We start from the raw sequence: 23,971 nt of genomic DNA on the forward strand, positions 1-23,971 counted from the left end.
GGAATACTCCCTTGTATCCTGAATTTTGAGATGTTTTTAAGTAAGTTTCTATAATTATCAATTTAACAGTGTAAAGCTTTTTGCAGACTGTCAGGACAGACACTGTGTTTGTGTGTTTTTTGTGTGGTCCAGATGCTGTGATTGTCATAGAGACCTAAATCTGTTTACGAGATTTCATCATGGGAGTGTTTCTTCCTCATGAGGGGGAACTCTTTAGAAACCCTCATGTGATACTGGCAGTTATGAATTATCATCATGCCCTTATCTTGCTGGTTTCTGAAGACTAGAAATTAATCCTGTTACACAATATTCTGGGACACACACACACACACAGCGATCCACTATTTTGTAGTCATGAAATGCAACCTAGTAATGCTACAACCTCTGTGCATTACTATCTGGATTTTGCAGTCAGCAGGTTCTCCTGGCCAGGTTTAGGCCAGAATCTGGACCCCAACACAACAAGTGTATCTTGGTGTAATCCAGTGGTTCTTAAACTTTTTACATCGTTCCCCACGTGGCAGGAAGAAATATTTTCACGCCCCATCTAAACAAAACAATGACAGAAAAGCTGAGCTGCAGCTTTATTTAGATCATAAACTCATTCACAATCAATCCTTCGGTACTTTTTGTTTTAAACAAACAGCTTTCCTTTCAGACAACTATTTGTAACTTTTGTCACTAGACTGCTTCATCAGACTACACCCTTTCTTCAAAAAAGCAACACATTAAATAGAATGTGAACATTGCCAAACATGGAAAATAAAGTTCAGTCTTAGTCTTGTTAAAAAAAGGAAAAAAGACATCCAGAAATTTGTGAACAGAGATTAAAAATATATAATTTAGTGAGGGTTTAATACTAATCACTCTTAGTGGCTGCAGTGAGCCTGTTTTTGACAGCAGAGCTGTGGTGGGGCGCGGTCTGTGGCGTGGAAGCGGGGGAGGTGGATGCGTCCCCAATAACGCCTCGCCGGCGTGCCAAAGTAGGTGTCCCAGTCAAAATTTGTTTCCTTTGCATCAGGAGCATTCACTGTGCAGGGAGAGTGGATCCAGCTGACTCTGCCTCCGTTACAACATCCTAGACGTGTAATAAACAGTTTTAGTGAAAGATAAGTGTTGTTACATTACTGTTCAGTTTGTGGGTTACAACAGAAAATGGTACATTGATTGTTCTCACGTATTATCGGACGGGATTGTTTCAATAAACCAAGGACATTTTGACTGATAATTATTGGTATTCTTCTGTAACTGTACAGAGCTAAAACCTCCAACATTTCAGGAGTAGTTAGTCATTATCAGAGGTGTTTGTGAACTAAAAATCAAGAATATGGGATACTGTTTGTCCGTGATTCGGACAGCCCAGTGCGTGCTCCCGACGAAAGGGAAACAAAGGATACCTACTTTGGCACGACCTCGGACCACAGATTCGCACCTTTCAGTACACACTGCAGCTATCTGTTGCAGCAGATCCGCATATTATTAACGTAACTGACGCAAATGTCTTTATTCCGCCGTAAAAGTGATTCTGATGTTAAACATTAGTTCCGCATAGGGATGGGTATTGATAAGATTTTCACGATTCCGATTCCATTTTCGATTCTGTTTAACGATTCGATACTTTATCGATTCTCTTATCGATTCTTTTTAAAAAAGGAGAACCCTAAGTTCGATTAGCTTAGAACTTTTTTTTATATCTTCGCTTTGAACAAGATAAAATTTAGGAGTAACATGGCCTTACAAACCCAACAGTGAGATCTTAAGAGATCCAGCCTACGGCTCTTCAATAGGGTGTCACTGGGTCCCCAGGAAAGAAAATTGTAAATGTAAAATAATAAAATAAATATTCTTCTGTAGCAATTACACAAGAATATCCAGTAATGTCCCTGCCTACAATTAAACACATTCACTTACCGAAAATCATCTGCTGTGGCAAATGGGTGCAAGCCTTTTACCACAAACTGAGTCACTGCTCGGTGACATTCATCTATCCTGGCCTGAAAGGAGACGCTACCGGTAGACTGCAGCGAGAACTGCCAGCATCTGAGGCAGCCAGACTCTGTCTGTCTCTCTCATCATGGTCACCTAAATGCACAGTAATGGCAGGTTTTGTAATAAGGCAGATCGCGCTAACATAATATGCACTGTTAGTTGATTATTTACCTGCCGCATTAACGGGAGAGGACGTGCAAACGTTACCGCTGCTGCTGGGTTGAGATTCACGAGTCCGGAGCGGAATTAAAAACACGACATTCATTTAAGGTTATCGCGTGTTTTGTGAGCAAATTCTTTTGCATTTTCGTAGTGTTTCCTTCCTTAAATGAAATATCTACTTTTCAAGTATTGCAAGTTGCCCTGTTGTCATCCGTTCTCGTAAAGTATAACCAAACTTTTGAGCGTTTGAGCCGCTTAGGCGCTGTTTCCTGCCAGGTAAATGACGCTCCGCAATGTGGTGACGTCATTCGGGGCGACTGGAATCGATAAGGGAATCGTTTGCAAAAATGGCAAACAATTCCTAGGAATTGAAACAGTGGGAACCGGTTCTCAACAAGAACCGGTTTTCGATACCCATCCCTAGTTCCGCATGACTGTTCTGCCAGGTGATTTGCGCCCCATCTGTCAAAACTCTGGTCAAACTCTTTGAGAACCACCGGTGTAATCTGACCAAAGACCAAATGTGCTCCGGATATTCATCAGGCTTCTTTTCATTTTCTTTGGCAATATTTAGTATTGAAGTATTACATCAAAGCACTAGCAAGGGTTTATTTCTCGGACTATTAAGATATTACGCAGTGTCATTTAAACTCTGCAAGCTGCCAGAAACATTCATGTTAGGTCAATGTTTGATTCTAAATTGACAGTGAATGTGCAATAAAGTTTATAGATTAGAGCCTGATTGAATGTGGGTTGTACTCTGAATTGTACAAGCCATGTTTGTGGTCAATACGAACTCTTATTTGCACTCGTTGACCTGATAAGTCTGAAGTTATTGTTTTATGCATTGTTTTTTTTAAATGATTGAACAAGTAGCAGACTGCCCATAACGTTATTTATTTGGAGGAAATCACTTTTGATTAGTGGCACTAAAGCTCTTTCCGAACCTCGTGATTGCTGCTCAGATTGTGGCAGTTCTTTCCAGTGTGGAAACATAATGTAGGTCCATAGGGTTAAAACTGAGAAAATTCTGAAGTTCAGAGGTAATTTGTACAATGCAGATTTGTAGGGTTTCTGTTTATACAGGTTTTCTAATTATTGTCTCAGTGCTCATGTGTGTACGACCTATGACCACAGTGAGAACTCTGTTTAAAAGACACATAAAAAAGTACTTTACATATTGATAAATGGCATTTTATGTGATCTTGAACTGGGTGCACTCATTTTTGTTGTATTTTGCTACCTTTATATGAATTCCCACATGCGTCTTTGTTAATATAAACACCACTGTCTGAATTCTGTTCACATTCCTCTGACAATAAGTTTACTTTGACTTCAGTAAGTCTGCTAACGGTGAAAGGTTTTATTCTTGGCTGCACAATAGGTGTTCTTTAGGACACAACTTTTCCGAAACCATCGGTATCATGGAAATCATTCATCTTCAGTTGAAAAGAGAGCTTAGTGTCATCTCCTTGAGAGTTATGATATTAAAAATATCCACTATTCGGCATTTATACAAAACCACTAAACATCTTTCAGTGCAGTGTTACTTGAATGGCCTGTAAATGGTAAATGGCCTGTATTTGTATAGCGCTTTATTAGTCCCTAAGGACCCAAAAAAGCGCTTTACACAACCAGTCATCCACCCATTCACACACACATTCACACACTGGTGATGGCAGCTACATTGTAGCCACAGCCACCCTGGGGCGCACTGACAGAGGCGAGCACCCAACTCCTAACACTTACTTTGATGTCTTGTGCAGTTTGTTCCCATCCACGCTCACAAGCAATACACACTACTTCTACCAAAGACTGCGCCCGACATAGAAAGTTAATAGATAACATTAACAACAACAATTAAGAGATGGATTGTATTTATTGGTATTTTTTGCAGTTTTCTGGCTTTGTAACAATGTTAACGCCCTTAAAAGCGATTTAAATCCCACTGTTGTCAGATTTAATAGCTTAAAAGGCTCGATTGCTATAATCTTCTGATTGATAATTGATGTTTTGTGATCAAATATTTGGGATTTGCATGCTGCACTTTTTAATTATTTTTAGTGAACAAGTGTATTTTTTTAAATATCCCATAAAGAAGAACAAGTATTTGATTTAAAGTCTTCAGTATGAAGAATAAACAGTATGCTTAAATTTCTCTTTTTAAAAATGGGTGAATTTCTTTGTAGTTTGGAAGGATTGGTAGAAATAATTGGCACGTATCTATTTGTATTGTTGGTAAAGGTCACAATTTATTTTGTGATCAAATTGTTAGAATCAGAGGTAACCGTAAAGCCGCCTTCTTTTCTGTGAATGGCTCTAAAATATCTGATTTTTACTTTTTAAGAGATTTCTTGTCACGTGGATGAAATTCTTACATGTTAGGCAATGGCAATCACCTCTGTAAGGACGGACGCTGGCTCCTTTTCAGATCGAAGACTTAGTATCTGAATTCTGTTCTGTCAGCTAAAGCAGGCTGCTGTCTGTCCCTGTTAACTGAGACGGATCTTGGGTTAAGCAGAAACCAGCAGTACCGAGTGAAATGGGTACTTCTAGCCCGCGGGTGATCAAGCCTTCACCAAAGCTCTTTCTTTTTACAAATACAAAAACTAAACTCCATAACTTTTCCTCTCTACAGCTCCATTTCTACTGTCACTGTTAATTTGTCTTCATCCTTACACTGGTTTGCAGGTGGAAACGCTAAGCTGCGGTACCAGATCACATCAGGAAACACAGGAGGGGTGTTTGATGTGGAACCAGAGGTGGGCACTATCTTTATAGCCCAGCCTCTGGACTACGAACAGAACAAAAGGTAGGAACTCACTCAGAGGAGAATCCTCCAAGCTTGCTGAACGATTGTCCATCCCTGACAAAGTTGAAACTTGTGTTCAGGTACAAGCTTCATCTTCTGGCTTCAGATGGGAAGTGGGAAGATTACACAACTGTGACAGTGAACGTGGTAAACAAGAATGACGAGGCTCCGGTGTTTACTGTTAACGAGTACTACGGCAGCGTGACAGAGGAGCTGGATGGTTCTCCAGTGTTTGTGTTGCAGGTACGGTCCAAGCTGACTCAGTCAGATGAAGTGTGTGTTTTTGTTGTTTTTTGTGGTCCTCTTTTTAGTTACAGTATTGTTAATTTATCTATATATGACTACTAAGAGAAGGAATAAACTATATTCTACATAAATATGTTCACTGATGCATTGCTGCTGAGTTTTGTCAGTTTATTTATTTGCGCTACAAACATGAACATAAATAGCACTACAGGCCAACAGAGAAGACGGTATTTGAGTTTGAGGTGAACTCTCCCTTAAACCTCTCACGCTTCTCAAAAAAAGAGTAGAGGCTATCAGTGTTGGTCAAGTTACTTGAAAAAAGTAATCAGCAACTAATTACTGATTACTTCCCTAAAAAAGTAATCCCGTTACTTTACTGATTACTTATTTTCAAAAGTAATTAATTACTTAGTTACTTAGTTACTTTTTAAAAACACGATTTACAACCTGAATAGGTGATAAAGCGATAGATCTTTCAGCCCAATTCTTTTTCTGCATAATCATCATACAAAATGTAATCAAATGGAAAAGTCTCTTTTTAAAACTTGTTTTATTAGTTTTAATCTTTTAACTTTATGCATCAAGCAAAAAATTTAATTATATGCAACATTCTCTGACTGGAAGAAATTAGTTTAACATTTAAACCTATTTTCTGCACATTCCAGCACATAAAATATATATTTTTTTGTGTGTGTATTTACACTCACTCTTTCAAATAGATGCAAGTAAAACACAGCAGAAAATAAATAAAGTCAAAGACTAGCGGTCCTTTTGCTCTATTTTCACCTGTAAAGCAGGACTAAAGTAGGCGGAGGTTTACCCTGGTGCAGGTGTGCTGCGGTCAGTGGAAGAATCCGCGAGTTTCTCTGTGAGTTTCCCATTACGTCGTAGCTACTCGGTGCTTGCTCGGAAGTTTAGGGGTTTTTTTGCTGTAAAAAGAAGTTTTCTTCCCACACACAACGGACACTAATGTTTTTGTCACTTTTTATGGAATCAAACTCAAAGTAAGGTCAGTACTTCCACGCTTTAAACGCTGCACGCTCATACTCTCTCCCGCACTCGATTTATTATCCATTGTTGATCTGCACACAGCTGTTGTCACTAACGTCGCGCTCGCTTACGTCACTGTCACGAGACATTCTCGCAAAAAAATCACGGTTTTAGTAACGCAGTAACGCAGCGTTCCTACGGGAAAGTATTGGTAATCTAATTACTGTTTTTGCAATAGTAATCCCTTACTTGTTACTTGAAAAAAGTAATCGGATTGCATCTCTGGAGGCTATGCAGCAAATAATGTCACAAAGGTTGTTTAAACAATGCTGTGTTGGTGCTAAGGGACCCAAGATAATATTCCCCACAACATCACAGCACCAGCCTGAGCCACTGATACAAGACAGGATGGATCCATGTGAAAACTGACTCACCGGATCAGGCTTTTCAGGTTTCTGTTGTCCAATTCTGGTGAGCCTCAGTTTCTTGTTCTTAGCTGACAGGAGTGGCTCCTGGTGTCTTCTGCTGCTGTTGACCAATCAGAGATGCACTTCTGCATAGCCTGGTTGATAAAACTTCCTATGAGCTCATATCTATCTAGTCAATTTGCTTTGAGCTCTGGCTGCTCTAAACTAAGTTTTCTTTCTTTCTTTATTTAGTTATTGTTTGTGGATCTGCATGATGTCACAGAGAGAAGATATCTTCATACAACCTTTGATTGTTAGCACCGAAGCCCCACCAACCATGTCAATCAGTAGGAAGTTGGCTTAAAGAGAGATGAGCCAAAGCAGCTTGTTTTAGACGCAGGGTGAACTTAAGGGGGTGAATAAGTGAGGGTTATTTTAAACTATGAATTATACAGAGTTGCTCTGGTATAGCTCAAGCATAAAAATATGCAGCTGATACTGATCATAACAGGTTCTCTTCAAAGAAGCAACTGGAGACATTTTTTAACCAGCTCCTGTAGCTAATATTAAGTAGTATTTTTAATTTAACATTTAACAGCTGTCAGAGGAAAAACAGAATTTTATTTTCTACCGCTCTCTGGTCCTCGGAGGAGTAAGATGTCTAAATAGAAAGTCTTAGGTAGACCACAACAGTAACACAGGTAAACCTGATGTCGTTTCCCTTTTACAAACCCACGTAAAACTCAAACGGTTTCTTTTGTTTAACTGCATATTTGTTGATTATGTTGAAGTAGGTATTTGAGTTTTGTCGACTATGTGAGTTATTAAATTGTACATGTGTACACATCAAGTTTGGGTTTCACAAATGTCTCTAATATGTGGATTTAATAGTCCTCTGTAGAAGCACACATACATTTTCTCTCTCAGTCATTCTGTAATTACTGTGTTAAGTTAAAGCAACTTTGGCCTGACCTGATATTACTGCTGCTAATGTGATGAAGATGAGCAAAATGTGCAGACAGAAGAGGGGGAGGAAAGGTGAGGCTCGGGGTTAAAAAGATGGCCCTTTGCCAGATTTAAATACCAGCGAGTACAAAGCTGCACGGGGCACTTATGGAGTGCTGTGAGTCATGATGTCACGACCAAGTCAGCAACGGTGTAAAAGCTCCGTGATTGTAAGATTGTTGCCTCGCCTGGCTCACCGTGCCTTTCACATTGCAGGTAACGGCAACTGACCCAGATAAGGACGCCGACCAGGAGGCCCTGCGTTACTCTCTCCACGGCCAAGGTGCAGACAGCGAATTCATAATCGATGAGGTCACGGGGAAGATCTATGCCCAGCGGACGCTCGACCGCGAGGAGCGCGCTGTCTGGCGTTTCGTCGTCCTGGCCACAGATGAGGGCGGCGAAGGTCTGACAGGTTTCACAGATGTCATCATCAACGTATGGGACATAAATGACAACGCGCCCATCTTCACGTGCGCTCCCAGCTGTCACGGGGAAGTAGCAGAGAACTCAGCAGCAGGGACGTCGGTGATGGAAATGACGGCGACCGACCTGGACGACTCGGCTGTGGGGCAGAACGCTGTGCTCTCTTACAGGATTGTGGGGAGTTTAGATGCCACTAATGCGGAGCTGGGCGGAGTCCCCACCTTCTCAGAAATGTTTACCATCAATCCCACCACGGGCACCATCACTGTAGGCATAGGTGGGCTAGACCGGGAACAAGTCGAGTCCTACCTCCTGGTGGTGGAAGCCAGGGATGGGGGAGGGATGGCAGGAACGGGAACTGCTACTATTCTGATCAAAGATGTGAACGACCACGCTCCAAGATTCACTGATCACTCCTGCCTGGCGAGGATTTCTGAGAACGCAGAGCCCAATGCAGAGGTGGGTGGCTGGTGTTGCTATCACAAAAACAATACTCCTTAAGACAGCTCACTGCTCGTTTTCTTATTGGTGGAGTTGTTGCAAAGCAGCATTCCCAAATTCCCAAAGCAGGATTATGCTATCAGTTATTTTTCTAACTAGTCTCACACCGTTTGTCATAGACAGTGTTGGGAAGGTTACTTTTAAAATGTATTCCATTACAGAATACAGAATACATGCCCCAAAATGTATTCTGTAACGTATTCTGTTACGTTACTCAATGAGAGTAACGTATTCTGAATACTTGGATTACTTAATATATTATCATGCTGTTTACAACTACATGAATGTACTATTGCTGTGATTTATTACTGTTACTGAAGGTCTGCGGCTCCGAACCGTAGTAAAGGGACCTCTGGCTAATATGGTGGGTTCTGTGTCGGGCTCGTAGCCGAAAACTAGCTTTACTTTGTTGTCTGGATCCACTTTGCTAGCGAGAGACAGAGAGAGGCGTTGAAAGGCAGCTCCAACAGAACTTATTGTTTTTGGAGGAAAACACGAACACGGTGTACAGTCGAGTCTTAATAGCTTACTTACAACTGGGCTCGTCAGGCTCTCTTCTTGGCTGCAGTGGTTATTATTATATTTACATGCTTCCAGCTCCCGTTTTTGCTGGATGACAGCTCGTACTTTTCCTTTTTCTCCCTCCCTCGCTCACAGACACATAACGTGTATGGCAGTCCATTCTCCCTGCAGCACGGACTACACTGCCTATGATGCTACATTCTTTAGAGCTATACCTGTAGCATTCTGCCTATTAGCTTAGCACAACAACAACAAAAAGGCCTCTCTCACCCAGGAAACACGCAGAGAGAGAGCGTCACCCTGTAACCATGGCAACCGTAACGCTGCCGCCTGGAACAACAGAACATAGCTGTCAAACAAAACCCAAACAGGCCTGACCCGCCACAATATGAAACAGGGAAGTACCGCCGTGTAATCCATTTATTTCAACAAAGTAACTGTATTCTAAATACCACCTTTTTAAACGGTAACTGTAACGGAATACAGTTACTCATATTTTGTATTTTAAATACGTAACGGCGGTACATGTATTCCGTTACTCCCCAACACTGGTCATAGATAGACCATTCATGCCTCAGAACAGCTGTCTTGATTGTGTTCTGTGTGCTTCAACTCAGAATAGAGAGCCAGCTATCTCTTACTTCTTTCATGTTGGCTTAGTGTCAGAGTTACCACTCGCTCACCACTCTCTTGTATGTTGAAGGACCTGAGTTCAAGTACAACATGAGGCATTTTTCATAATGACTTTTCTTTATTGTGTTTTACGCACTAACACGTTTTTCAGAAATCCTTTTTTCCTCTCCTTTTAATTTCAGACAGAAAACAAAACATTTTCGTGTGCAGAAAATTATTGCAGCTTTAATACAGCAAGATAAATGTCCCTGAGCAGTGAGGGTGACAAAAATTATTGCAACCACTCGGTTTACGAGTGTGTTTCAGAGCCAACCTCCTTCAACTTTGTTTGGCAGGTTCTATACTTTTATACTTTTTGGCCACTCCAGGGGAAAGCTGCACATCGAGTCCAACAGCAGCAACAATCCCAACAATTCCTATTGTTGGGATTGTTGCTGAGGCGGCACGGTGGTTAGCACTGTTGCCGCACAGCAAGAAGGTCCTGAGTTCAATTCCACCATCAGGCCGGGGTCTTTCTGTGTGGAGTTTGCAAGTTCTCCCCGTGTTTGCGTGGGTTCCCTCCGGGTACTCCAGCTTCCTCCCACCGTCCAAAGACATGCAGCTTGTGGGGATAGGTTAATTGGATAATCCAAATTGCCATTAGGTGTGAATGTGCGAGTGAGTGTGGATAGTTGTCTGTCCCTCTGTGTTGGCCCTGTGACAGACTGGCGACCTGTCCAGGGTGTACCCCGCCTCTCGCCCTATGACAGCTGGGATAGGCTCCAGCGCCCCCGCGACCCTGAAAAGGAGAAGCGGAAGCGAATGGATGGATGGATGGAATAGTTGCTGTTACAATTCCTATATTTAACATCTCGCTTTATGTCAGTCTGCAACAAAATCATCCCAGATCTTTTAGTGTCACCTTTTTTATCTGACACTAAAAGATCTGAAACAATAAAACCAAAGGCATTAACAAGCACAGAACTACAACATTGTGGTAATTTGTTTCTTAGTGTGTTTGAAAAACAAAAATAAATAACAAGAAAACATGCAATATGGGGCCATTGTGACCAGATATAATTATTTTTTGGAGTCGAACTTGCCGAATGGCTCGTGCATTATGAGAACGATCGGATTCTGGTATCTTCACAAATCTTGAAATTAAATTCACATTAAAACCTAACACCTAATATTCATCTGACAAGCTGCAGGTTTCATTCATGTTTCTTACAGAAGATTATTTGACCAGCCGTGACTTAGATTAAACTTTTAATCAGACCTCAGAATTCATAGGTTCAGAGGTGAGCTCTTTGTTTTGCAGTAGGGTTGTCTTAGAAAAGCAAGAAACTCTTGATCACCAGTTTTACATGAGAGATAGATGCTGTTAAATGGGCCTTTATGTCAACGTTTTCAGTACAATTCAGTTTTATACTGCACTGCATCATGGGAAGTCCTCTGTGGGGATGGGGCAGGGATATTGATAATTCTATTCTTAACAAATGAACACAGTCGGAGTTATTTTTGCAAGCTTTCCTGTATCATATTAAAAATGATGGATAATTTGCTCTTGTCAGAAATATGCAGAGACAGTCGTGTCCATGTTTATCGTAACTACATTCAGAAAACCTGGGTTTTCTTTATTGTTCGGAGATTTAGCGCTTTGCTTTTAATTTTTTTTATTGTCAAAAATGTAAATCGCCAGTTCCCTTAACACGATGTAATTGCTGGTTGTAACTTGTTCTAAGGTCTTGGATCTTGCAGCAGAGGACAGGGACATTGGTGAAAACGCCCAGCTGACCTTTAGTGTCGTGTCTGGAGACCAAGAGCAAAAGTTCTATATGGTCAGTCACAAGCAGGAGCAGCGCGGCACCTTGCGGCTTAAGAAACGTCTGGACTACGAACGGCACAGCGAGCAGAGGTTCAACCTGACACTGAAGGTATGTGGAAGGCATTTCAATTACAAAGGCTTTCACTATTGAAAACAACTTTGATTCAGATTTCTCTCTAATTCATTGGATTCCTTTTCATAATAGTCATGTGAACTTTCAGCTGACAGTATGAAACATCTTCCATTCAGCTGACAGTGAATGGAAGATGGAAAATTACACTGAATTTAAGGTTTTAGAAATAAATTGACTTTTAATCGGTGTTTAAAGTTTGGCTGCATTCACATGCAGAACAATCCTGGAACATTTTTGAGCATTGTCAAAACTGATGGGAGGACAGGCTTTTAGAATTTTGTAAGCAATGATCATAAATGTCTTAAACCAACCTGTTAGCCCTTCCATCAACAGCTAATGTAAAGAGTGGTGAAGGTGAAGACAATAGCATAAAGGCAGTCTGACAGTGTCATGTGTCAGTTACAGATAAGAATAAGAAAAGTCCCCCAGGCAAGTTTTTATACTGGTAGAACTGACAGAAAGTTGCTAGAAAGTAACCTCGAATTCTAAAAGGATATAAATGGATATAAGTGTTGCGAACCCAGAGGAACCTTCTATCTGCTTTGGATTTTACTAATGCTTTCGAACTGGCCATTTTGAAGACAACTTATGCTGCTCTTCCTTTATGATATGAGCCAATCCAAACACTTCCTCCTACATATAGTATCTTAATTCTTTTCTTTGATTCTTAGAAGTTACAAGAATACAACCAAGTTACACAGGTTGTCTCACATAAAGCCTTTTTACTGTTAACATTGTGGTTTTTGTGTGTTTTCTTGGATATTTGCAGTCAAGCTTCTCACTAATTAGCAACATGCTAATGTATGTTTTTAACTTTCTCAATGGTGAATAACTGGCTTCATACTCTGATTTAATATTTTTCTTTTTACGCCTCCTTAACCTCTTAAAATTAAATTAAAATGAAACTCTTGGGCAACAATATTTTTGTTGTCCTAAACAAACAATCCATAAGCCACACCCCAATAACAACTTTGTCAAGGTGATGCAAAAATCTTGTGGCATTTATTTGCTTTTGTCTGATTATTTTAGGTCAGCTGCTCTGGAAACTTGGAAATCTGCTCGGGAAAATAATTGCAATAACTGTTTAGTGCACTGTGAAATTATTTTGGCTCTAATTACAAGAAGTATGGAGTTTATGATCTTTGTTATTATGCATGTGTGTGACATTTGTGCGCTTCCTGTTTTAGGTTGAAGACCTGGACTTCTCCAGCCTTCTGCACTGTGTGGTGGAGGTGGAGGACTATAACGATCACGCTCCTGTCTTCATTCCACACTTCATGTCACTCGCTCCACTACCTGAGGACATTGTTGTGGGAACCAGTGTGGCCCATTTGGTAGCCAGCGACTCTGATTCAGGCCAGAACCGTGACATCACCTATAGCTTGTCAGAGGACTCAGACCCCGAGGGTCTGTTCACCATCGATCAGTCCGGTCTGCTGTCAGTGGCTCGGCCTCTGGATCGGGAAAGGATACCCCAGCATCACTTAGTTGTCATTGCGACTGATCACGGCGTCCCAGCTCTGACAGGCAGCGCCACAGTTCAGCTGCCTCTGTTGGATGTGAATGATAACGGACCGGAGTTTGAAGCAGCGTACTCTCCAATAGTCTTTGAGAATGTGTCTGGACCGCAGGTAGGTTTAATCCCATTGTTATGTATAGATTTTCATAAAGACGAAGCAAATGATAACGATTGACTGTGCGGTTAAAAACTCTTCAGTGAACAAAGCTCCAACCCCTCATCCTTTTTCATCTTGTTTAGGTAGTAAGGTTGAACCAAACGTCGACCCTCCTTCAAGCTGTGGATCACGACTCCCCTGAGAACGGCCCTCCTTTCCACTTTGCCGTCCCCCTTGAATATCGCTACAGCAACGATTTCTACCTTCAGGACAATCTCAACGGCACGGCCACACTAACAGCTTTGAGGACATTTGACCGCGAGCGCCAAAAAGAGTTTCTCATTCCTATTATTATGAGTGACAGTGGAAGTCCAGCCAAGACGGTGACCAGCACCCTGACTGTGACCATCGGTGACCAAAATGATCACGCACACGTGGCAGGGGAGAAGAAAATCTTCATTAATAGTCACAGGGGTGAGTAGGCGGTGGTGAAAAAGTAAAGCTGAATGCATAAATGTACTTGTTTTTCACCAATTACTGTGTTTTCATAATATTTGGAAGTCATTATAATTCACATTTAAATCCAGGTAACTGCCCAGCCCGACTCTGTGCTATCAACAATCAGCTTGGGTGTCCTTGAGGCATTATGTAGAAGCAAAACCACCTTTTTCTGGCCTTCACAGATTAGCTGCACGACACCGATTGGAGGGTTTCTTTGAAAATTCCTTCTTGTCTTTAGGGTGATTTTGTTTTACTTTGTCAAATTAAAAGTCTGTGTTTTTGTGAATTTAACAGTATTTGACAGACGAGGGTCGGTAGGAAAGTTTTAAAATGTCGCTCAAGCAGCATCTACTTAATAAAACAGCCTTTATCTACTTTTTAAAGCACATTTTGAACTTTGCCCTCAAACTTTTCTCTCTCTGTAGGTGACTCTCTTAGTGCCAGCTAATTAATTCGTAATCAGTGAGCAGTAATTAAAACACACAAACAGACACACACACTGTGTTTATTGTGTTTTTCACCTCCGCCTCAACTCTTCCATTGTCACTACATCATCATTCCCCACATGATCACTATTTAGTTGCCGTGACTCCCACGGTGCCGTTCTAAAGGTCACAAAGGCAAGATAGTGCTCGATTCAACACACGGTTAATTACACTTTAAATGTTTAATCTCTGTCAGCGGACTGCGTTTCTGGTCTGTCTGAACTCCGGCAGTGAATCTCAGATTTTTAGTCCCAGAAAGCGTCCATGTAGTTTTCAGACTTACACAGGTTCACGGCACACTGTGCTGTCAGTTAGGTTGAGTTATGCATTAGAAGTACACGTGCATCCCTCGTCAGCAGTGTTGGTCAAGTTACTTGAAAAAAGTAATCAGTAACTAATTACTGATTACTTCCCCAAAAAGTAATCCCGTTACTTTACTGATTACTTATTTTCAAAAGTAATTAATTACTTAGTTACTTAGTTACTTTTTAAAAACACGATTTACAACCTGAATAGGTGATAAAGTGATAGATCTTTCAGCCCAATTCTACTTTTTCTGCATAATCCATCAAACAAAATGTAATCAAATGGAAAAGTATCTTTTTTAAAACTTGTTTTATTAGTTTTAATCTTTTAACTTTATGCATCAAGCAAAAAAATAAATTATAATGATAATAATAATAATAATGGATTGGATTTATATAGCGCACCCAAAGCGCTTTACAATGCCACTATTCATTCACTCTCACATTCACACACTGGTGTTTTAATATATGCAACATTTATTAAAACAACGTTTAATTATATGCAACATTCTCTGACTGGAAGAAATTAGTTTAACATTTAAACTTATTTTCTGCACATTCCAGCACATAAAATAAAATATTTTGTGTGTTTACACTCAGTCTTTCAAATAGATGCAAGTAAAACACAGCAGAAAATAAATAAAGTCAAAGACTAGCGGTGCTGTTGCTCTATTTTCACCTGTAAAGCAGGAGTGGGGTAGGCGGAGGTTTACCCTGGTGCAGGTGTGCAGCGGTCAGTGGAAGAATCCACGAGTTTCTCTGTGAGTTTCCCATTACGTTGTAGCTACTCGGTGCTTGCTCGGAAGTTTAGGGGTTTTTTTTTCGCTGTAAAAAGAAGTTTTCTTCCCACGCACAACGGACACTAATGTTTTTGTCACTTTTTATGGAATCAAACTCAAAGTAAGGTCAGTACTTCCACGCTTTAAACGCTGCACGCTCATACTCTCTCTGCACTCGATATATGATCCATTGTTGATCTGCACACAGCTGTTGTCACGAACGTCGCACTCGCTTACGTCACTGTCATGAGACATTCTCGCAAAAAGATCACGGTTTTAGTAACGCAGCTTTCCTACGGGAAAGTAACGGTAATCTAATTACCGTTTTTGCAATATATATCCCTTACTTTACTCGTTACTTGAAAAAAGTAATCAGATTACAGTCAGACAGTTAAGGCCTTGCTGCCTCTCTGTTGATAGGTACAGTACGTCCCTTTTGTTTATATGCTTGCACTTGGATTAGCAACGCTTCTTCTTCTTTTGCCATTCAGAGCTACAAATGCACATTTCAGTGGTGTTGAACTCTTCTCAAAAGTTAAGTTTCACAAAGACGATCCAGCTAAAATTCAACATGTCAAGGTCTGCCTTTTAAATTTTGAAGGGTACCCTGTGAATAATTCCCACATGGTACAGTGTGAGGAATTGGAGGAGAAAGAGTAATGACAACAACACTTCTTTCTACTTGATTATAAGCATTATGCATTCAAACAGCATTTTCTCTTTTGCATTTCTTTCTCCCAGTGTCACCCGCAATGTCACTTCTCAGTTTTGCTGAGACCTGAGCGAGTGTCTTTGGATATTTTGCTGTTTCTGCTGTTTTTCACTATGTTTGTACATTGTTGATTTTGTTTTCCTGTGTTTGAAAAGCTACTGTTTGTAGTGTTGTGATTTCAAGGCTTTTCCACTTTTTTCTTTATTCTAATGAATGTAAAACACATGAAGCACACATACATGAAGAGCAAAAACAGAGGGTTATGCTCTAATTCTGCGACATATTTAGTGCTGCTGAATGATTCTCACGCAGACTGATTAACGGATGCATTTTCTCTTTTCAGGCCGTATGCCAACTACAGTGCTCGGAAAGGTCTACTCTCCTGACCCAGATGATTGGGACAACAAGACGTATGTCTTTGAAGGACATGTGCCAAGGTAAATTAAAACAAATTAATTCAATGGGTCAGCAGTTTCTAATCAGAAATGTGTCTTAAGCTATTTTAAACGAGTGCGAATGATGGCAGGGCATCTACTCTTTCCAAGAAATGTCTAACATCCTGACGTCAGCGATGCAGGAGTTTCTGTGTGCCAGATTACTTTTACCGTTTACGGCTAATCGGCGGCACCTCCTTGTTTTTTAGTCGTTAGATGGATTTAGACATTTAAATAGCGCAAAGCAACAACTCCCGGAGCAAAATATCCATCTTTGTTTATTACCATCCTATTTACCATTACCATCCTGTCCAATTTTCTTCCTCTGATTCTATTTCCTCAATGCCTCTTCTCAATTTCTCTTCCCATTTTTGTTGTTAATGCACGTGTGTTTTCCTGCCACGATGACGATGTTCTGTTCGTGCCAATACTCTGCTTGAGATTTTCACTTGCTAAAAGTGACACTGAGCCACAACGCCTCGCACTTTGACAATCTCCCACATGCATGCACAGACGAGTCCCGAAGTGACACTCCGGTACCCTATGACACCTTCGTCTTCATCTTTCATGCTGTGTTGAACTCAAAATGACTTGAAAACTTTGCTACTTTTTCTCTCAAAGTCAGAGTTCAGGCTTTATGAAGGACTGGGTGTAATATAAGGTATCAGAACTTCACGACAGCTCTCATCTCTTTATGGTTCAAACCCGACTTAAGTTCAGAACACACTGTTGTGCTTTTCTTAATACATATCATACTATAGCGCACTCACCTCTGCTTTTAGAGTTCTGTGCAAAAGTCTTATATTTTGCTTAAAATTAGACAGGCTTTCATGTAACATTGGACACTGGTTGCTTTTTCATTCATTTTTAGTCCAGTCCTTGTACCTGACCACATAAAAGTGGCTCCTAACTTAAGGGATGAATTGATGAATGTGTCTACACATTAAACTAAGCAGAGGACTCACTTTGTGAGTAGCAGCCTGTTGCAAAAATGCACAATTTGTTCCCATTTTCTTTGTTGTCTAAAAAAATGGCAAATGTAACACAGTTTGACAGGTATAAAAGAATATTTTTGCAGCAATAAAGTGATTCCCAAAAAGCTATAAGCTGAAAACTTCACATGTCTTGGCAGTCTGTCAGTTTATCCTTAAGATGGGTGAAGAGTTGCAGGCGTAAAAAAACATCTGCAGCAGATGAACATTATCTGACAGTCATGTTGGTTACACCAAATATCGAATTTTAAGCTTGTTAGAATTGTGCAAACTCTGTTTTTGCCTCATACATGTATGTTTGCAGACTAAATCTGTTTCCCATTTTTCCAAGCTAAATGTGGTGGAGATGAGGGGAGGTTCAAGAGCTCTGCAGAATACTGTGTGTTTCTATTTCAGTTCACCAAACAGTATTTTCAGTGTTTTGGTGTGGATGTTCTACTGTTTTCTACTGCGTTCTTTAGCTAAACAGTGCTGGAAAAAAATAAGTAAAATAAGTGTTCTGATGGAACAATGTTTTCCATAAAGGAGTACAAACATACTCTGGATGGGGGGAGTACAGGTAGTCTTGAAAGATTTGCTCAGCTATTACAATTTATTAAAGAATTAAGCATACTTGAAAAACTTTAAATACAAAATTGACAAATACTATATAAGCAGTCAAGAATAGTAATAAAAAATTGCAATAACTAACAGGACGATGTGTTAGATAAACAAAAAAGTTGAAATCCAGTCGCTACTTTAGCATGATTTCTAAATAAAAACTCACTTTTTTGCCAAACACATGGCCAGTGCTTAAAATGTTTTGAATTTCTAAAATCGTTGGAAATAAACAGATGATAAAACAAGACAATAGTTTAAATCGTTAGCCAAACAGAACCAACAGAACCAATGAAATAAGTCTTAAAGTTGTGAATAGATGATTGAAATTGAAAGCTACGGCTGGTTAAAGTGTTTTTTGATGAAACAATACAAAGTATGCTGAATGAGGCTGTCGAAGCTGTTTGTGTTGTACTTTGTCGATGGTCCCGGCACACGTTTTGCACACAGAGACCTGTGCTGTTTGTGCAGCTTGGAGGATTACTTGTTTTGATTAAATTTTAGTTGTTAGTTGTGATTTTCTTTCATTTTCACGCCACATTAAGGACACCTGAAGTGGTGATGCAAGCACTAAGATATCAAACTAATTCCAGCATACAGCTGGTCCGCCTGCCAGTCCAGGGATGATTCAGTTTTGCTCGTTTGAGTTGGGTTAATGATCTCTAGGTGAGAGATGAGGTGACGTTTATGCAATGTGTATGTAGACACAGTCAAATGGGGTAGCATTGTGCAAAATGGTACGACACCAGAAGAAAGACAAGTGTTGGCACCAGAAACAACCTGTAACAAAATAGTTCACGTAAGGGTTCATAGAATCAGGTTTCAGCTAATTCAGATGTACTAAATGAGGAACCACTGATAGTTAAACCAGTTAAAACAGTAAAATTGTCTTTCAGTGATGCCAATCCTGGAATTAAGTGCTAGACCTGAGACGTGATGAATGCCACAGCATGTGCTGCAAAATGAGTTAAAACAGCTCTTGTCTCCACAAGTGGTTTATTATTTGATTTGCCAAGGTTCTGCTTTGGATTTCCTCTCTAATTAAACTTGAATGAGCTCATTTACTGTACAAAGGGAGCATGGAGACAAGGACCAAGCAAAATTGCTTCCTTGCATGTCTTTGTGCCTATTAGTCAGTCTCATTTTTCCCCTTGCCTCCCTCCCCCTAATGCAACGTCTCTGCTCACTTTCTATTATTGTCCCAGAGGGCAATTGATTAACAGAGTAAACACTAAAATACAGAATAAAAGTCCAGGCTGAAAGGGATGAAAGAATATTTATTTTGGACTGTCTTCAGCTTGGACGGTTGTATCAGAAGTGCAGCCAACTGAAAGAGGAAAAAGTGTGCATATAATTTGAGCTTTTATGTTAGGTGACATATTCATTAACTGTTTTATTAATGAACGCTTTTTACGTAATATTAGAGTAACAGTTTTGTATATAGGAGATCACAGTTTATCTTGAAATCCAGATCCGTGTACCAGCAGCATATCATGTTGGAAGAATCAGTGAAATTCCAGATTATGTTTACTTGCAACATTTCTGTAAATTGAATACCATTGTCACCGATGTTCCCTCTAAGCTGCAATTGCGCATTGCTGGCACGGTCTCTGCGCACAGAAAATCTACATTAACAATTCTGTTTTGCAGTTTTAGTCAGTAAGTGACTGGCTGCTCCCGTATGGGATTAGAACAAATAGTCCAGCCAATGATGCGATTCACATTCGTATATACGCGGCTAATCAACGTCGCTGACAGGCTATGACAGCGTCCTTATGTGCCGACACCGGTGTTTTGGCGAGCAAAGCGGCGTGGCTGATGTGGAGTGAAGCCACGATGATGACAACGTGGACAACCATTGGAGATGTGAGCAGGACAGACGGAACAATTGATGGAAAAAGTGTGGACTTTATACCAGTTTTTAAATTGTGTTGATCGGCCAGTAAAACCAGAGTTATGATAAAAATATCTGCAATGTTTGGTTTTCTTCCTGATTACTGTCGTTGTTTATGTTTACTGCGGGAAGAAACAGTAAAAATGGCGTTTTATACGAAAAACGCTCGAAAGCCTGTGAGCAAAACCAAAACCAAAAAAACCCTTTCCTATTGGTCGAAAAATGTACCATGTCGACCAATCAAAAAAATGATATGGCAACATGGCATTTAGTTGTTAAGAAACGGGGGGAAGTTTTAGGAGTGACGGCGGTGTGTTGAGATGTGAGAGCTTTGTGACGTTTAGAGCAAATCTTGTGTAGTCAGTGTGTAGTGTAGTCAATAGTGTTGTTGTGTGTGTCAGAACAATGAGGCGACTACTGAATGTTACAGGTGTTACAGCAGTGATACATCTCCTGTTGTCAGGCCTGCAGGTATCAGGCTGTTGTTCTCCTTTATCTCATAGTGGACAGAAATTATTTTTTGGAGTGGAACAAATAATTTGTGTGGCATCAAATTTGATGCAGAACAGCTGATTGTTCTGTAAATATTTTGAAATGTTTGCTTAAAAAACGCCTTAATAATAATAATAATAATAATAATAATAATAATAGATTGCATTTATATAGCGCTTTTCGAGACCCTCAAAGCGCTTTACAATTCCACTATTCTTTCACTCTCACATTCACACACTGGTGGAGGCAGCTACAGATGTAGCCACAGCTGCTCTGGGGCAGACTGACAGAAGCGAGGCTGCCATATCGCACCATCGGCCCCTCTGCCTTGGCTGCATTTTTAGGTAAACAGCTGCAGCAAACTTTGTTTGCATAACTCAGTTACTTTTTTGAAGAAGTAACTATATAATTAATAGCCCAACATTGGTCATTATATCCTGTATTTTGAAGACAGAGAGTTAAAGGACTCTCTCCCAGACCACAGACTCAGAATACAAGTCAGTTTTATTTTTTAAAAAAAGAAAAAAGTTATATTTTCTTCCAATAGTTTTAACATACTACACAGGTTATAAACAAGATTTTCTTTTTAATTTTCATTGTAAGTGAACTGAATCTGTAGGCAGGGCAAGGTTTTTACCTTCCATTCCTGTGTCTGTCATAGTTTTACTGCCCAGTTTGGTTGCATGTTGAACATTGACTAGCACGTGTAAAAGGAAATCTTTGTCCTGATATATGGCGGTAATACTGGAAGCCCTAAAACACTGGCACACTAATTCAACAGACAACAGCCAGTGAGTTCCCAGACTTAAAGGTTCAAAACCTCCTCAATGCTGTCTCTCTATGCTAAAGTTAAAACACAAATATTACGATATAAACAACCTATATCACGACAATAACATCATCACTTCTGTGTTTGGTATGATGACATTAAATGTCTTTAACGACGTGTGTAGTTGTTGCAAATGCCTTTTACAATTTAGAAAACCTTAAATTTTCTAAAGCTTTTATTAAAGTCAGACTTTTCTTGGAGTATTACCTCTTATCATAGCAATTAGACATGTTAGAAATTTGTATATGGCCCAGTCACACTCAAGTAAAAACAAGGACAATGACTGGGAAAAATCAGTAGTTGTGTGGTATTTAATATTTCTACGTTCAGTGACAATTTACAAGCAGTTACAACGACGTGCTGGATGCCCAGAGGGTGACTGTCCGACTCCCTCAATCAGAAGGAGATTCCACTGTTGGCGATTTATCTCGGTTAACTGCTTAATTTGCAACTTAAAACCATTCAATCATGAACTGATAGCAGGGTGACTTTGTCTTAACGCTGCTTCGTTTTGTTTTCACCATTTCAAAAACAACAAGGTCACGAGTTTAGTTGTGTGTTCCCTCCAGCGTGATTGTAGCATTAGCCAGCCTGCAACGAGTCTGCCAGTATTTAAAATAAAGAATCCAACTTCCAGTTCCTGCTATTTGGTATATTTGCCATTCCATCGCATTAAAGCTACCTAAGGGCATGAACTACAACATAATTCTTTAAATACTGTGCTGTACACTATACAAACCATAGACATTAGGCATTCAGTCATACTTTCCAGTTAGATATTTAACCCGCTGATAATTGAAAATTACAGTTCTTTATAAACTCTCAAAGACATAAAGCCATGTGATCAGTGTGCCTCTCCATTGGTGAATCGTATAGATTCAGCAGCTTGACCCTCTCAGACTCTGAGCCATTAGAGAATAGTTGAGACTGCGTAGCGCAGTCAATGCACCGTGTTCACCTGCACTGAAATGTAATGCTGCAAACACATCATTCAGTCTTAGGTGATTGTGTCAGCTGTAGCTAGGAGGTTGGTGCATTTGTTAGCTACTTGAATGGCCTCCACCTTCACAGAATGCATTATATTACTAGTAATTACTTCTTATTTAACTGCACTGGTTAGCAGCTTGCTTTTGAGGGATGTTGGCTGAATACATGAAAGACAGGTTTTCATGTGTAGTTAAATGAGGGTGACAAACTTCATCACCCCCGCTGACCCGCTCGTCTTATGTGAAATGGCAGAAAAGCATCTGAATGGGTTCCTTTTCTGATTTGGGTGCTTGTGTTTTATTTCTTTCCATCAGTTACTTTATTCTGAATAAGCGAACTGGTTTCCTGATCATCAAAGAGAACGCCCCACCGGGCACCTACCAGTTCCAGGTTCGTGTGTCAGATGGAATTTGGCCAGATGCCGTCTCCACTGTTACCGTACACGTGAGGGAACTCCGAGATGACGCCATCTACAACTCGGGGTCACTTCGCCTGGCAGGTAAGATTAACTCTGCAGTGACACGTGAACGTGCTCCCTGCTGTCTGAGCCTCCAAATGAGTAGTTCACTAGTTCTCGTAGTGTCTGAAAGTAACTTTCTTGACTTTCTGACCAAAAAATATTTTAAAAGGAAAAAAGGTCTACCAACCTACCATGTAGCCAAAGCAAGAACATGTGTTTTTGTATCATATTCAGTACATTTGTTTGAGAGATAAAAGATGAAATTCTCAGGCACAAACTTATCGCATGCTCTAATTCTCTAATCAGTTTGTTTAGGTTAGGGGTGTGGATTGATTTGTTAGGATTAGGCAAACATGTTAGACTTTGGTGATGGCTGTGACTCATGAGATAGAGTGAGTTGTCCACCATTTGGAATGTTGGGGGATCAAATTCCCCACTTACTCCAGCCACAAACTCTATATTTGATTTGATTTGATATACTTTTATTAGTCCCACTAGGGGAAATTTATATGTTGTCTTTTTTCTGGTTTTTAATGAATGTAACTGTGGCCCGAAGATAGTATATTGGATTGGTGCTGTTGGCCAAATAAATCTTGTAATGACCAGATATTTAAATATCTATGGGTTTTTTGTTAGTTGTAAGGTACAAATGACTTCTGTCACTGTCTCTGGAGCCAATAGTTCACTAATTATGCAGTATATAAAACAGTAAATATGCATTTTTTGGCTTGGTACAGCAACTTATTTACCGATCAGAAAGTCAGCGGATCGGTCCTCGACTCCTCCAATCCACATGCTGAAGTATCTTTGTGCTGGATACTGACCCCTGAGTTGCTCCCAATGCATCCATTGAAGAGCGAGTGTGTGTGTGTGAATGTTAGAAAGCACTTAGGCATAGAAGCAATGTATTAGGGCTGCCACGATTAGTCGACTAGTCACGATTACGTCGACTATCAAAATCGTCGACGACTGATTTAATTGTCGACGCATCATTTGAAGCTTTGTAAGATCACAAAAGACGCAGGAATAAGTAGTAGGATTTAAGAGTGTAATAACGGACTGAAACAGAAGATGGCAGCACTGCATGTACAAGGATGCCAGCTGCCGTTAAACCCCGAAGAAGAAGAAGCTGTGTCCCAGAATTCATAGCGCAGCCCAGCTCAGTTTCCAACAATGGCGGCAGCTAGTTAGTTTTAATATTACTCTTATTATTCTTTCTGGGTCACAAAATAAACGTTTAACATATTTTCAGGCG

The 23,971-nt window shown here is 40.2% G+C and overlaps 1 protein-coding gene across 3 annotated transcripts in view; it reads left to right on the top strand.

Annotated features, from left to right (window-relative positions):
• Window positions 1-23,971, top strand: part of LOC146526191 (neural-cadherin-like) — a 381,462-nt gene that overhangs the window by 190,601 nt on the left and 166,890 nt on the right. For all 3 annotated transcript variants that reach the window (XM_085183449.1, XM_085183576.1, XM_085183527.1), the window contains exons 17-24: window positions 4,843-4,963; window positions 5,044-5,206; window positions 7,828-8,496; window positions 11,418-11,609; window positions 12,821-13,264; window positions 13,393-13,723; window positions 16,375-16,468; window positions 22,571-22,755. In XM_085183449.1, coding sequence (XP_085039575.1) covers window positions 4,843-4,963; window positions 5,044-5,206; window positions 7,828-8,496; window positions 11,418-11,609; window positions 12,821-13,264; window positions 13,393-13,723; window positions 16,375-16,468; window positions 22,571-22,755 — 2,199 coding nt within the window. The remainder of the gene's footprint in view (window positions 1-4,842; window positions 4,964-5,043; window positions 5,207-7,827; window positions 8,497-11,417; window positions 11,610-12,820; window positions 13,265-13,392; window positions 13,724-16,374; window positions 16,469-22,570; window positions 22,756-23,971) is intronic.

Source organism: Neolamprologus multifasciatus, chromosome 1, assembly GCF_963576455.1.
Source record: "Neolamprologus multifasciatus chromosome 1, fNeoMul1.2, whole genome shotgun sequence".
NCBI classification, from domain to species: domain Eukaryota; kingdom Metazoa; phylum Chordata; class Actinopteri; order Cichliformes; family Cichlidae; genus Neolamprologus; species Neolamprologus multifasciatus.